Source organism: Phyllostomus hastatus, unplaced genomic scaffold (genome assembly GCF_019186645.2).
Source record: "Phyllostomus hastatus isolate PE091 unplaced genomic scaffold, TTU_PhHast_1.1 phas_contig_90, whole genome shotgun sequence".
Taxonomy (NCBI): domain Eukaryota; kingdom Metazoa; phylum Chordata; class Mammalia; order Chiroptera; family Phyllostomidae; genus Phyllostomus; species Phyllostomus hastatus.
In genome coordinates this window covers 512,356-524,126 of record NW_025333984.1, presented here as the reverse complement: position 1 = coordinate 524,126, position 11,771 = coordinate 512,356, and the positions used below count along the sequence as shown (strand labels likewise).

The 11,771-nt window shown below is 45.4% G+C and overlaps 2 protein-coding genes across 2 annotated transcripts in view; both read right to left on the bottom strand.

Moving 5' to 3' along the window:
- Positions 1-2,779: 2,779 nt before the first annotated feature.
- LOC123827729 (collagen alpha-1(I) chain-like) lies at positions 2,780-7,508 on the bottom strand. The gene is made up of 3 exons (XM_045852188.1): positions 7,456-7,508; positions 2,935-3,536; positions 2,780-2,853 (listed from the first exon to the last, which is right to left on the bottom strand). The coding sequence occupies exons 1-3, from the start codon at positions 7,506-7,508 to the stop codon at positions 2,780-2,782; spliced, it is 729 nt and encodes a 242-aa protein (XP_045708144.1).
- A 2,955-nt stretch (positions 7,509-10,463) lies between these two features.
- The window catches only part of PABIR2 (PABIR family member 2), a 302,302-nt gene continuing 300,994 nt past the window's right edge, over positions 10,464-11,771 (bottom strand). The window contains exon 11 of the mRNA XM_045852267.1: positions 10,464-10,553. Within this exon, the coding sequence (XP_045708223.1) occupies positions 10,509-10,553 (45 nt within the window). The 3' untranslated portion in view covers positions 10,464-10,508. The remainder of the gene's footprint in view (positions 10,554-11,771) is intronic.

Below are 11,771 nucleotides of genomic sequence, written 5' to 3'. Positions count from 1 at the left end.
AGCTCAAATCCCACCAACTTAAGCAACCAGTATGCTTGTTACATGTCCTTTCCACTTTTCAATAGTGGTATCCATGTGATTTTATGTCCCTGATTTCTAAAACTTGATATCATAAGCATTTTCCAGGTTTCTATATAGTCTTTATAAATATTATTTGCAATGACTGAAAAAGTTTCCATTGAGTAAGTTAACCCTTATGGTTGAACATTCCATTTGGTTGAAACTATAGAAAGTACCAAATATGGGCTAGAGATTTTAAATGGAGTTAAATCATGCCTTTGGGGTGGGAGGGGACTTGTACACAGCTAGGTATTTTATAGTCACTACTTAGTCATCCTGGGGCCAAACTTGAGACTCCCCCAGGAAGTGTACAGTGTGTAGGCAAACACCGGTTATAAAACTAATCAGTTTCACATTGAATTTTTCTAACCAAACTAATTCACTTCCATTTGCTGCTCTAGTCACTAATGTGCAGTCCCTACAACACAAGGTCTGGAGGTAGAGGCCTCAAACAACAAATCCTTAAACTCCAGAAGTCCCACTTTTCTTGTCTATAGTTGTTTATTTTGACTGCCTTATCCTATTTATCTCTTGAGGTTGTCGCAAGTAGAAAATATGGAAGCATTTGTAAAAGCAAGATGTTGGAATTATTATGATTTTCGTTATTGTGGTTTTTGTGGCCAGGCCTTTAAAAGGTCTGCTCTTGGGATACCAGTCTGGTCTAGGGAGGAGGTAGGTGTAGGGATGGGGAACAGGTGAAGAAGCTGCCTTGGGAGAATCACACCTCAAAATAATCAAGACTCTCACTACCTTGGTTCTCAGCTCCCAGGGCCACCTCCCGAACTCCCACCACTGCTTAGTTTATAGAGCTCCACATTGAGCAACCAAGGGAAATGGGAGTCTTCTCCGGGCTTCTCCCTAATGGATAAATTTACAATCCCCACAGGGGTCTAAGCTGTTTTGAACATGCCAAAGAGATCAATTGTGGAGCAGGGGGAGGGAGTCAAAGCTGGCAGATAGGTGAAATATTAGGAAAGAGCTAGCAGATCTTTGTTCACTTTTTGATCAGTAACTAATAGGCGGGGACGAGTGAGGTGTAGCATGGCAGAGAGATACACATTTGCTATAACTGGTGTACATATACTGTTTTTCCATTAAGAGTAATGTAATCATTCTAAATACGAATGCAAATATAAAGTTCCAGGGTTATGGGATGTTACACTGCAGGCCAATGGGCACATGGAGCTCTAAAAATGTATGCCAACTTGGATATATCACCTGACTCAAGCCTTTAATTCCTGTCAATAATCTTTCATCAATCTTCCAAAAAATGCTTTTGGAACCTATTTTAATTTTCATGTTGCACATTCTCTCAGGAAAGCTGCCTAGAAGTTAACTCCCAACTCCCACCTGTGTAGGATCAGCTACTCTCCAAGTGTTGCCCTGAGCTCTGTAGTTCAGGATGGGGGGGGGGGTGGGAAACAGAACAAATGCAGCTCCCTGCTGCCTCGTCTGCCTCGTCGACTTGACAGGTATGGTGTTTTAAAACAATCCACAAAATAATTTGCACTGCAGAGTCCTTATTAGGTTTTTTTTAATTGGACAGTTGCCCATATGAACGGAAATGAAAAGCAGCATACAGTCATTCAATCTCCCAGCACTGGAGTATATCCAACTGTTTTCCTGTTTTGTTTGGGTTCCACTTTAGTCCTTGTCTGAATGCACACATAAATTTTTACAGAGTCGCAACCACTGCCTTTTTTGTGGCCCTGGTTATTGGCATCTAGTTTTCCAAGTAACATTGACACACATCTGTTCAAATCAATTGACGTTCCCATCATGACTGACTCATTTGGCGGGAAAAACAAGTTTACGTGCCAGTTGGAACAAAGAAGCATGGGTATGGGAGAGCAGCAGGGAGAAATGGTAGGAGAGGGTTATTTCGATGTACAGACCATAAAACATTTTCCAATAACATTTTAAAAGGATGTATAATATTACACTGAGTGACTGATTATATTTTACTCCATTCTGTGGGACAATTGGGTGGCTTTCAATACCTAGTAAGTTAAAATGGATATAAATTATAGACTTTGAGAAATCATTGTATTTTCTTGAAACAGGAGTCTTCTGTGTCCAGATCCAAGTCAAGAGTGTTGATGTAGTGTTCCTTTGTTGGAAAAAAAGAGTCAGTACTGCTAACTGCAGATGCTGGATGCCTTAAAAATATTCGTATGATTACATTAAAAATTATGTTGTAGTTTACAAAGGCAATCTGTATATCTTGTCCCACAACTTATAGAAGTGTCAAGTTTTCAACGTAGAACTAAAGTAAGCTTTTCCTAGTTTAAGCGCCACACCTGTGTAATAAACGTTAACACAATGCTGTATGTACTTAGCTTTCTCACTAACAAATAACATGTGTTGGGAGAAAAAACACTGAGAAAACAATGGAAAGGTGCCTCTCTGAAGATGGTAACATTGGATCAATTAATCAGGTGACTGTAAATTGACTCCCTTTACATAAGTCTCTCACACATTATGATGCACATTTAGCAATGTTGAAAAACAATTTAAAAAACTACCTTAGAGAGTTGTTAAAGCGAATTTATAGTCTGGAACGAATTGCCATATTCTTAATTGACACAGAAATGTTTGGCTGAAATATTGCTTTATTCACATTTTTGTCCTTGGAGGAAAATCTAGGCACACTGCAACTTCGATCTTGTGAATAATGGTGCAAGCTGACTATTTTAAGTCAGAAAAGGGCACCACGCAGTCAGAGGGCAGTTTGGACGCCCTCAATCTCGATGCCTCTTGCGGGGGCGGCCTGGGCAAAGGGCCGCTGAACTTCTGGAAGGCAACGCCCCTAGTCAGGATCACTTGGTCCTCGTCCTCAGCCCCTCTGAGTCCCCAACCCGCCGGGTCTCTCACCTGGGTCCTGCAGGCGCCCACTGGAAGGAGCTGGATGGCGCGGGCCAGGTCCTCCCGGAGGGCTGGGTGCCACCGGGTCTCCTTCTGGCTCGAGGGGGACCGGTATAGAGCAGGGAGAAAGGGAGAAGGGAAGCTGGTGAGAGGCAGGAGGGCAGCCTCGAGATGCCTCCCCACTTCCATGTGCAGGGGTGGGAACCTGTTCGCCGGCTAGGCCTGGGGATTGCGGGCCTGAGGGGACTTGGGGCAGCCTGAGAGGGCGGGAGCCCACTCCAGGGCTTCCCGGCCTGGGGATCGCGGCTCTGAGGGGCGATGGCCGCTGCGGGAAGCCGGGCTTGGCCAAGTTGTCTGGATCCTGGCGCTTCTGGGAGCCTGAGGGTCCGCGGCGGACAGAAGGGCCACAAACCGTCCTGCGACTGCCCTCGGTGCAAAGGAGTCTGGGAGAGCGGGAGTTTCGGGCAGCTGATCCCAACTCCCACCCAGTTCCAGGCCCCTGCAACCTCCTCCTCCCTAGACAGGAGCCCTTTTGGGGGCCCCCGCTCCGGCCCTCGGAGGGATCAGTTCCAGGCAGCCCATCCAGACCAGAGGGGGTTTGTGTTTTGTTTCTTTTAAGAGAAGATAAAGCGTGGAAATGTTACACACCTCCCTTTGTCTGCCAACAGTCCTTTACCTCCCGGTTCACCAGGTCAAAAACAAATATCTAAGACTTAGATTCTAAGGGATTTTCACAGGCAAAGGGTGCCCTCAGCCAGAGAATGAGCCCTCCCTTTCCTAGGCCAACTTTCAAGCTCCTAGCCTACTGGGACCCCCAGTGAGAAGAGGAGGTGTCGTTAGAGGTCGACAGATGTGCAGCACTAATTAGTAACAGTATCCAGAGTTTTGGGGGTGCTGATGGGCCCTTCAGTCAACGGCGGAGGTGCTGCCATTTTCTCCAGAACTGTCAAGCGAGTGCCTTGTCCTTATGTGAGCCTTGGGACACAGCTTTCAGAGTGAAATTCTGGGACCATTTTGGGAGAGAACACAAGAGCAGCTACAAATTCAGGGCCTCATTCAGGGGCCACCCTCTCAAGTCCCCACTCTCCCAGCAGGCCTCAGATCAGGCAGGTCAGACACTTCCCACGGCACTTGGAAGTCACTAGCTTGCATGGACCCTCAACTCACGGCATCCTCCGCTGCTTGAGCTCGAGGGTAGTCCCCCGAAAAACAGCTAGAGGGAAGGGAGAGGAAGGGGACAGACACTTTCATCTTTCTTAGACTCCAAAATCCTTTCCAGGTGCAGGACATGAGGCCGTGTACCAGGAACAACAGAACGGCCTGGGGACTGCTTGCAGTGGGTCACCCCGTGCTGTCCCCCTTACTCTTTTTCCATTCCCCCAATCCCATTTAGTTGTTGAGGTCTGAGGTAGTCTTTCTTCATTTTTGTCGTGTGGGCGGCATTCTAAGTGATCAGGCAGGGGATTTTTTTCAACCGCTTAAATTTTCCTTGGGCAAGGAATGGGGTGCTAAAATGAAGCACCTTTCACTGATACCTATTTACATATTCAAAGACCGGCAAATGTTTGATGGAGGACAACTGCGCACCTCCTGGGGCGGACACCACAGGCGCTGCACTAGGACTTACCTGGTGGGTGGACTTGTGCGGGGGGTCCCAGCCTTGCCCGGGCAGCAGAAACAATACTCCAGATTACCTATCACCCACTGCAGTACTGTTCCCGCTGCTAGGGCACGGTTGAGTGCGGGCACCGCATCCGTCCTGGCGCGCCCCACCCCTCCAGCCCCCAAGCCCCAGCAGAGCGCCCTCTCCCCAAATCTGGTGGTGCCTCATGGGAGGAGAAGGGTGAGGAACGAAGACAAAGAGAGACCAATGCCTCCCACTCACCCACCTACCTGCTACTGAGTTGGCTTTGGGAGTGGATGCCTTACAGGAACACACGTCCAGCAGAACCCCACCTTCCAACTTCCCCGCGAGGGGATATAGCAGCGCCTCACGTTTTGAACAATGTAAAGCACTTCAAAACATGAATTGCTGCTGTATCCCCTCGGAGTCAATGAAGGTGGATTGCTGTGGGATGCCTGCAGGTTGAGAGGGCACGGTGACTGAAAGGAAGCCCCACCCTACCCCACCCACTGGCCAGGAATAAAGCAAAACTTGCGATGAAGACACTTCGTTCCAAATAGACGTTCTTTTTAGAACTTCACCATTAGATTTCCTGGATTGATAGTAGAGTGGAGGGTGTGACTCTCAATTTCTTTTCCCAGAGGATGAATCTTGGAAAAGTGTACAGGTGAAAAGAAGAGGGGCAGGAGATAGGAATTAGGGTGGTAAAATAATCTTACCTCTGAAAGTAATAATAAAATAAACTGAGGCAGTTTGACATCTGGATTACTCTTGCCAGCTTCGAAGTCTTGGTGAAATTTCCCCCTGCTGCTCATTAGAAATCCTAAGACTCATTGAATATCCCCATTTAAAAGACAAAAAAAAAAAGACTTTTCATTTATTGACTTAAAGGAGATCACCAAAGCAACTCTGGCAGCTTCAGCTGATTCTAACATACAGAATAGCTGGGGAATACAGAGCCCTCCATCTAAGCATCAGAATCCCCTTTAACATGTCACTGCTTCATTCTTACAGCAAATACCCTGTCTTGAGTTATTTTTAAAGGTGTCAGAGAATGAGAGGTAACTGTCATTGGATGAAATGATGGCTCTTTACATGTGAAACTGGTCACTCAAACTTATCTATAAATAATTTATACTTTTCAATGTCACCTATCAAAACATCAATCAAACCATTTAAACACTTCATGTCAAATTACTCCTTCCTTCCTTAAGCAGCTCCACACAAACTGTTTCACGTCCTGAAATGGCTGGCACTGTGCATATTCCTTAATGATTAACTCGTTAGATACCACTTTTCCTTTTTAAAATGGACACACATTAGCAGTAAGTTACACACATCCTCCCCCACTGTTTAAACGAAATAGTCAATTAAGCACAGAAGAAACTACCCAGTAACCCTCAATCACAAACCTGAAAGTTAAAACAACAAAACCAGCACCAAAGTCTAATTAATGGCTTTGAAAGTTAAAATACATTTCAACAGAAATAATAGACAATTAAAGTAGCCAACTTTGCTTAGTGTTTTGGTTCATTTAAAAGTTACATCGGTTTTTCAAAGTGATATTGTGTCCTATTTGTTAGTAAATATACTGTGCACAGTATTTAATGAGATTAAGTGCAAAATTCATCACACTAGTTTGAGACCCAGTGTTGCCAAATACAGTATTTCTCTCATGGTAAACAAAGTCATTAATAATAATAATTCTACTCCCTAAATTGAGAATACAATTAAGTGTATATAAATTCCTTCTTGGTTTGGCTATGCCATTTACAACTTTTAAATTGGCTTTTGGGATTTATGTAGAAAAACGTCCTTGGTTGCCCTTAAAAAGAAAACAAAACATGTTTAGCAAATGTACAATTACACTTTGAAACTCCACAACCATCTCCCATTTACATATTTAAGTTCCACACAAATATGTGAACTATTACATCAGATGTTAAAGTCATCCCTAATTTAACATTTCCTTGGTTGACTACTTAGAAAAACAAAAGTTCATTCCAAATAGCAATGGTGTCAAAGGCGAAGGTCCCTTCCAATTGCTCTGGAAACTGCTCACTGGAATCGAATTCATTTGTACCCTCCACTTAACCCCTTTCTTCTTTTCCAGTGACAGTACAACGACTTACATTCGTAAAAAGCTACCTCACAATCCTATTTTACAGATTCCCCCTTAGATTGAAATATACTTACGAAAAGAGATGACAAAGAAGCATTTTGTCACTTTAGGAGAGGGTCAGCGGCTGATACAATAGACAAAGAATCAATACTTTCGAGTTGCCCATTGTCCCACCCCCTTCCGAACTGAACTGTGTTTGGCCAAATTGTGTAAGACCCAAAGAATACAACTCTTCCTCCGTTCATATTTTACAACGTTTTGTCCTAATTGTGCAGATGCTTTCTTTCCCTCATCCCAAACACACGATGTATCTTCCCTGGGCGCATTCGTGCCAAACTTTCCTAATGTCAACTTTCCTACAGGGAAAATTAAACAACCTTAAAAGTTTTAATTGGTAAAAAGACAATGAAAAATTAATCACACATTTATTTTCAAGAGATAGTTTACTGCTTGCAAAGAAGAGTCATGAAAAGTCCATTAACAGTCTGTGAAAACCAGTCGCACCCGACCCTGGCGAAGCTGACAATCGGTTACTGCCCCTTACTCAGTTTTCTCTTCCCTTCCGTCAATGTTAGCTCTTTTCCCAGCCCGTTTCCTAAGAATTTTCCCGACTGCACTTCTGTGCTAAGCAGTTTCAAGGTCCCCAAACGTGCTTTACAACCCCAAAGCAACAGAAAACTTTTTCATCATTGTCACCAGATTTTTTTCATTCTGCCGTAACCTACGTTACTGGGGTGGGGGGGAACGCCAACCAACAAGTCCCTTAAAAAAAATCGCGTGTCACCTCTCGATCCACTCGAAAATGGCGCCGAAATCGAAGAACTTCTTAAATTTCATTGTCAGCTTTTTGCAAAGGTTTCTGGGATTTTCCTGCGAAGCTGCTTGCAGCGTCTGAGAGCTAGCGAACGAGCAAGCAAGAGACAGAGGGAGGAAGGAAGGGTGGGGTCGGGGGGCACACATAGCGAGACTTAGGGCTCGAGTGAGGAGCAGAGCAGGGCAGGGACTTAGAAGGCGGCGAGGACGCGAGGCGCGAGGGGCTGGGGACCAGCAACAGGGACCAAGAGCCGGGACCGGAGAGCCGGGAGGGAGCCGGGGAGGAAGCGTGGAGGGTGCTCTCTAGGGCTGGCTTCAGCCGAAGCTCGGAGAGAGCAGAGTGGCAGAGACGGAGCAGAACGAAAGGCTGGAGCTGTGCGCACCCAGGGAGGCGAGCGGGGCAGCCAGCGGAGAGGCTCAGGGAGCGGCCCTAGAAAAAGCCGGCTCCGGGGGCGTGGCCACAAGGAGCCAGAGCTGCCCCCGCCCGCTCTTCGCCCCGCTTCTCCCAGGCCGGGGGAGGAAAGGGGAAGGGAGGAGGGGAAGAGAGGGAGCTGTAGGGAAGGGGGGTTGTGCAGGCGCTCGACGCCACTGCCTTGGCCTGCAGCTGAGAAGGACCGAGAAGGGTCCTCCGCGCCCAGAATAGCCGATCCACAGCCGAATAGCTGGGGTTCAAGGAGAAAGAAGAGAGAATGGAAAACGGCAAAGCCAAGGGCACAAGGTAGTGCAGCACTCACCCAGAGACCCACATACTCGTCCACCGGTGCCCTCGTCGTGGCATTTGAGCTGCCAGGAGGGAGTAAGGTGGCTGAGCAAAGACCCTAGCCCTGATCTTCCCGGAAATCTCTGAAATTGTTTGGGGAGGACTCCAGAGGGGGGAGGACTGCCTGAGTGTAGTGCTCTCCCCAAGCATTTGAGTCCAGACTTGTCGGGACTCCCTGGCCCCCGCTACCCTGCCAAGCTCTCAGGGACTGAGAGGCCCTGGGATCAGGTGATCCCTGTACGTGTTGGCGGTCTGCGTTGGGGAACACAGTAGAGAGGGAGGGAACAGTTGTCTACACAAAGTCCCAGTCCAAGAAGGGAACTGGTTTCAAGACTGAAGTGGGGGAAAGGAACCCTTAGTGTGGATGTTAGAGGCTTTTAGGGCCTGAGACTACATTTTCTTACGTGTGGGAATGGCGTTGACGACAGGTAGGAGGTTATGCTTATACTTAGAAGATGGGTGCTGAAATGTAAAGGTGAAATGTCACGATGTCCGCAGTTTTCAAATGACGCAGCTACTACAATGCACACATTCTGAGTAGTGGGGGGAAGCAAATGTTGCAATACGTTACAGTGCAGTTTGGGGGCAGGGGTAAATGGACATTCCTTGTACTGTTCTTTAAAATTTCTTGTCTATTTCCTGTATATTTGCTAAATATCATAATAAAAATTGTGCGCAAACACTGTCTAAGGATATGAACGTGGCTGCTTCTCTCTCCCTGTCCCGGGTGGAACAAATCTGCAAGCAAACAGGGCTCAAACTGTGTGGGTGCTGGACGGTAAGACCAATGGGTAGCGCTGAACTGCAGCGGCCACAGCCCTGGGCACGGAACCCAGGCCCAAAGTGGCCTGGGGGGTCTTCGAGGCAGGTGGGCAGCCAGGCGAACAACGATGCCTAGGCGCTGTCGACTGGACCTAGGAGGGGGCTGCCCTGGCGGCCCCCAGCCATCCCGGTCCGACTCTGGACTTAGCTGGCTCAAGGGTGCCGGCTGCCTGTACCATGGACGAACAAGTGGTGGGCCGCGGGGAGCTGAGCGGCATGCCTGACGCCACCACTGAGGCCAGTGTCCCCCATTCTCCCCGTGGGAGGTCGAGACTGCCGTGTCTCGAACCCTGCGCGTGAGGTGCTGTGGAACCGTGCGTAGGCTCTGTGGGGAGCGGGGAATTTAGGTGCCGAAAGTAGCGACACACACACACACACACACACACACACACACACACGTACGCGCGTGCGCGTGCACATACACACGAAATCAGTATATAAAAATAAAACCACGGATTTCACGGATTTCCCCGTGTTCGGCGCTGGAGTTTCTTGAGCTACTTAATGATCGCATGCATTTTACTGTAATGTTTCTGTAGATCTGATGCAAAATCTTATTTTCTTTGCAAAGGCGATCTCGCAGACCCAAGGCGTTGCAAGTACTGCAGGGCCTTTCGCTGGCGTCTTCGCCTTTTTTTAAAAAAAAGACGTGGGTGGTGGGGGAGGGACAGTAGAGCCTTCCAGCTATTTTTAAAATTAAACCGACAAGTTTACAGACCAAGAATTTGATTCAAGAAAAGTTTTAAAACTGCAGGAAAGGTTTTAAAACCTGCACGCCTTCGGTGGGCGCTAAAAACTTATTCCTAAAAGACAATTTCCCTGTTAGTCTTAAAAACTCTTCGTGGACAGGGCTGAAAGTTTGCCGTGCTGTGAGACGTGACTGAACAAGCTTCTAAATCCTCGGATAGATTATTTATAAAGCTCCAGTGTCCTTGGGGTGAAAGGCTTTTCTGAGCTTTTAAGGCTCGACTTCGTGAGTAAATTAGCTTGAGTTCATCTAACTGCATGTAAGCATTCATTTCCCTATCTGGATTTACAGAACAGCAAAAGATTCCAGTACTATAAGATAAAAGTCGAGTTTGTGGCACGTCCTCTAAAGAAAATTGCAACAGCTTTCTTTATTAAACTGTTTTTGCTACATCAGCAAATTAGAGAGCCAGTTGAATATTGATGAATTCTTTGAGGGTGAGTAATATGGCTACAGGCCGCAGAAAGTGAGGGAGGGCAGGCTTAAGTATTTACTCAAGTGAACAATCTTCAAATATTTTTCAACTACGATGTCTCAAGGATTTATTTTAGGTTTTCTTAGGACTTCTGAAGAGAACTTTGATTCTGCAAATGACTTCTCATTTTAGTAAGGCCTTTCTAAATTTGATAAAACTCTTGCTGGATTAAATTGCCCTAAAAACTACTTAGAAAGTCATTCTAGAACCAGCCACAGCTCAGCAGCAGGGTGTCAGGCAACTTCTCACAGGGCAGCAGGAAACCTGGAAAGGAAATGGACACCATTCATTGTTGTTTTTTTTTTTTTGTCATTTCTGAAGTGCTGTTTCAAAGTGGGTATTTTTAGTAAAATAGCACATATTTTTCACTATTTTTGCTCATGAAACATTCAAAAATTACCTCAATGAGAAGTAATTATAGTCAGTCAAGGGAGGAGAGTTTAGCAATAGCTTTGAAGGATCTGAAGGTTCAGCTGAGAAAAAAATAGCTTTAGACAATAGTTAGCAAGGAAGTTATGTATAACAAGGTATTTGGAATAATTTTTGGAAAGTGTTTTCTGAAAAGTGATTGTGAATTAATCTATGGAAATAGATACTAGGGAAAAGAGGTGAATTGAAGATTGTGCTTTCAATTTTAAAGCAAATTTTCAGAAATAAGCATTTTTATTTTAAATAGCCTTTTATGATTGTGTTTTTCATGAAGACATTGAGTTATAGAAACAAGACTTTCTTCATGTTGCAAATAGCCAGAAGTCTTCAGAGAGATGAAATCAGAATAGAGTTAGAGATTTAACAGAAAGAAACAACTGGAAACACATTATGAAGCTTCTACTGTATTATTTGTAAAGGCTTTTTTCAGGGTTCACGAAAAGGCTAGTAGTGAGCAGTAATAGTATAATGCGTGCTCTACTGTCAGACTCAACAGAAAAGATAGTCCCCCTTGGTAATTCTTATTTCACTTTATGCAATTAGTTTTGATAGAAATAATTCTTTGCAAAAGTTGGAAATTTGGGAAAATTTTCAAGTCTTAACTTTTCCTACCCCCCAAGATCTCACCAGGAAAAAAGAATGAATTAGTAAATTTTTCCTTTCTGCCAACAAGGACCTTAGTAAGTCCTTGATGCTGTTGCTTTTGATTTTAAGGTCTCTTTTTTCTCCTCTAAGATGCAGAATCACTGTTTTCCATGCTGCTAATATTTCTTCTTTAAATGCCACATGTTTTTCATGTTGGGTGTGTAGTGTCACTGTCTTAATTATTTCTGGATTTTTGCCCATTAAATCAAAGACTGTGTCAGATGACAGAAATGATCAGAACTTTGTGCAAAGCAAGGCCACAGTAAAAGGGTGTATGGTGGTTTCAGTCTCTACACTGTGCTGCTGGCTTTTTAGTGTCACGGTCTCATAAGCAAGCATGACTCATTGTCCTTTGCAGAGTGTAAACTGACAGAGCAGATTGTGATTACAGGGGCAAGGAGATGGAAA

What these genes read in the sequence shown, in the direction of transcription:
- LOC123827729 (XM_045852188.1), bottom strand. Translation starts at nt 7,508, where the DNA reads ATGAAATTTAAGAAGTTCTTCGATTTCGGCGCCATTTTCGAGTGGATC. An exon ending in ATTTTCGAGTGGATCGAGAG is followed by an intron (nt 3,537 to 7,455) that starts GTGACACGCGAT and finishes TTCTCTTAAAAG; the next exon opens with AAACAAAACACAAACCCCCT. An exon ending in TGGGCGCCTGCAGGACCCAG is followed by an intron (nt 2,854 to 2,934) that starts GTGAGAGACCCG and finishes GTTGCCTTCCAG; the next exon opens with AAGTTCAGCGGCCCTTTGCC.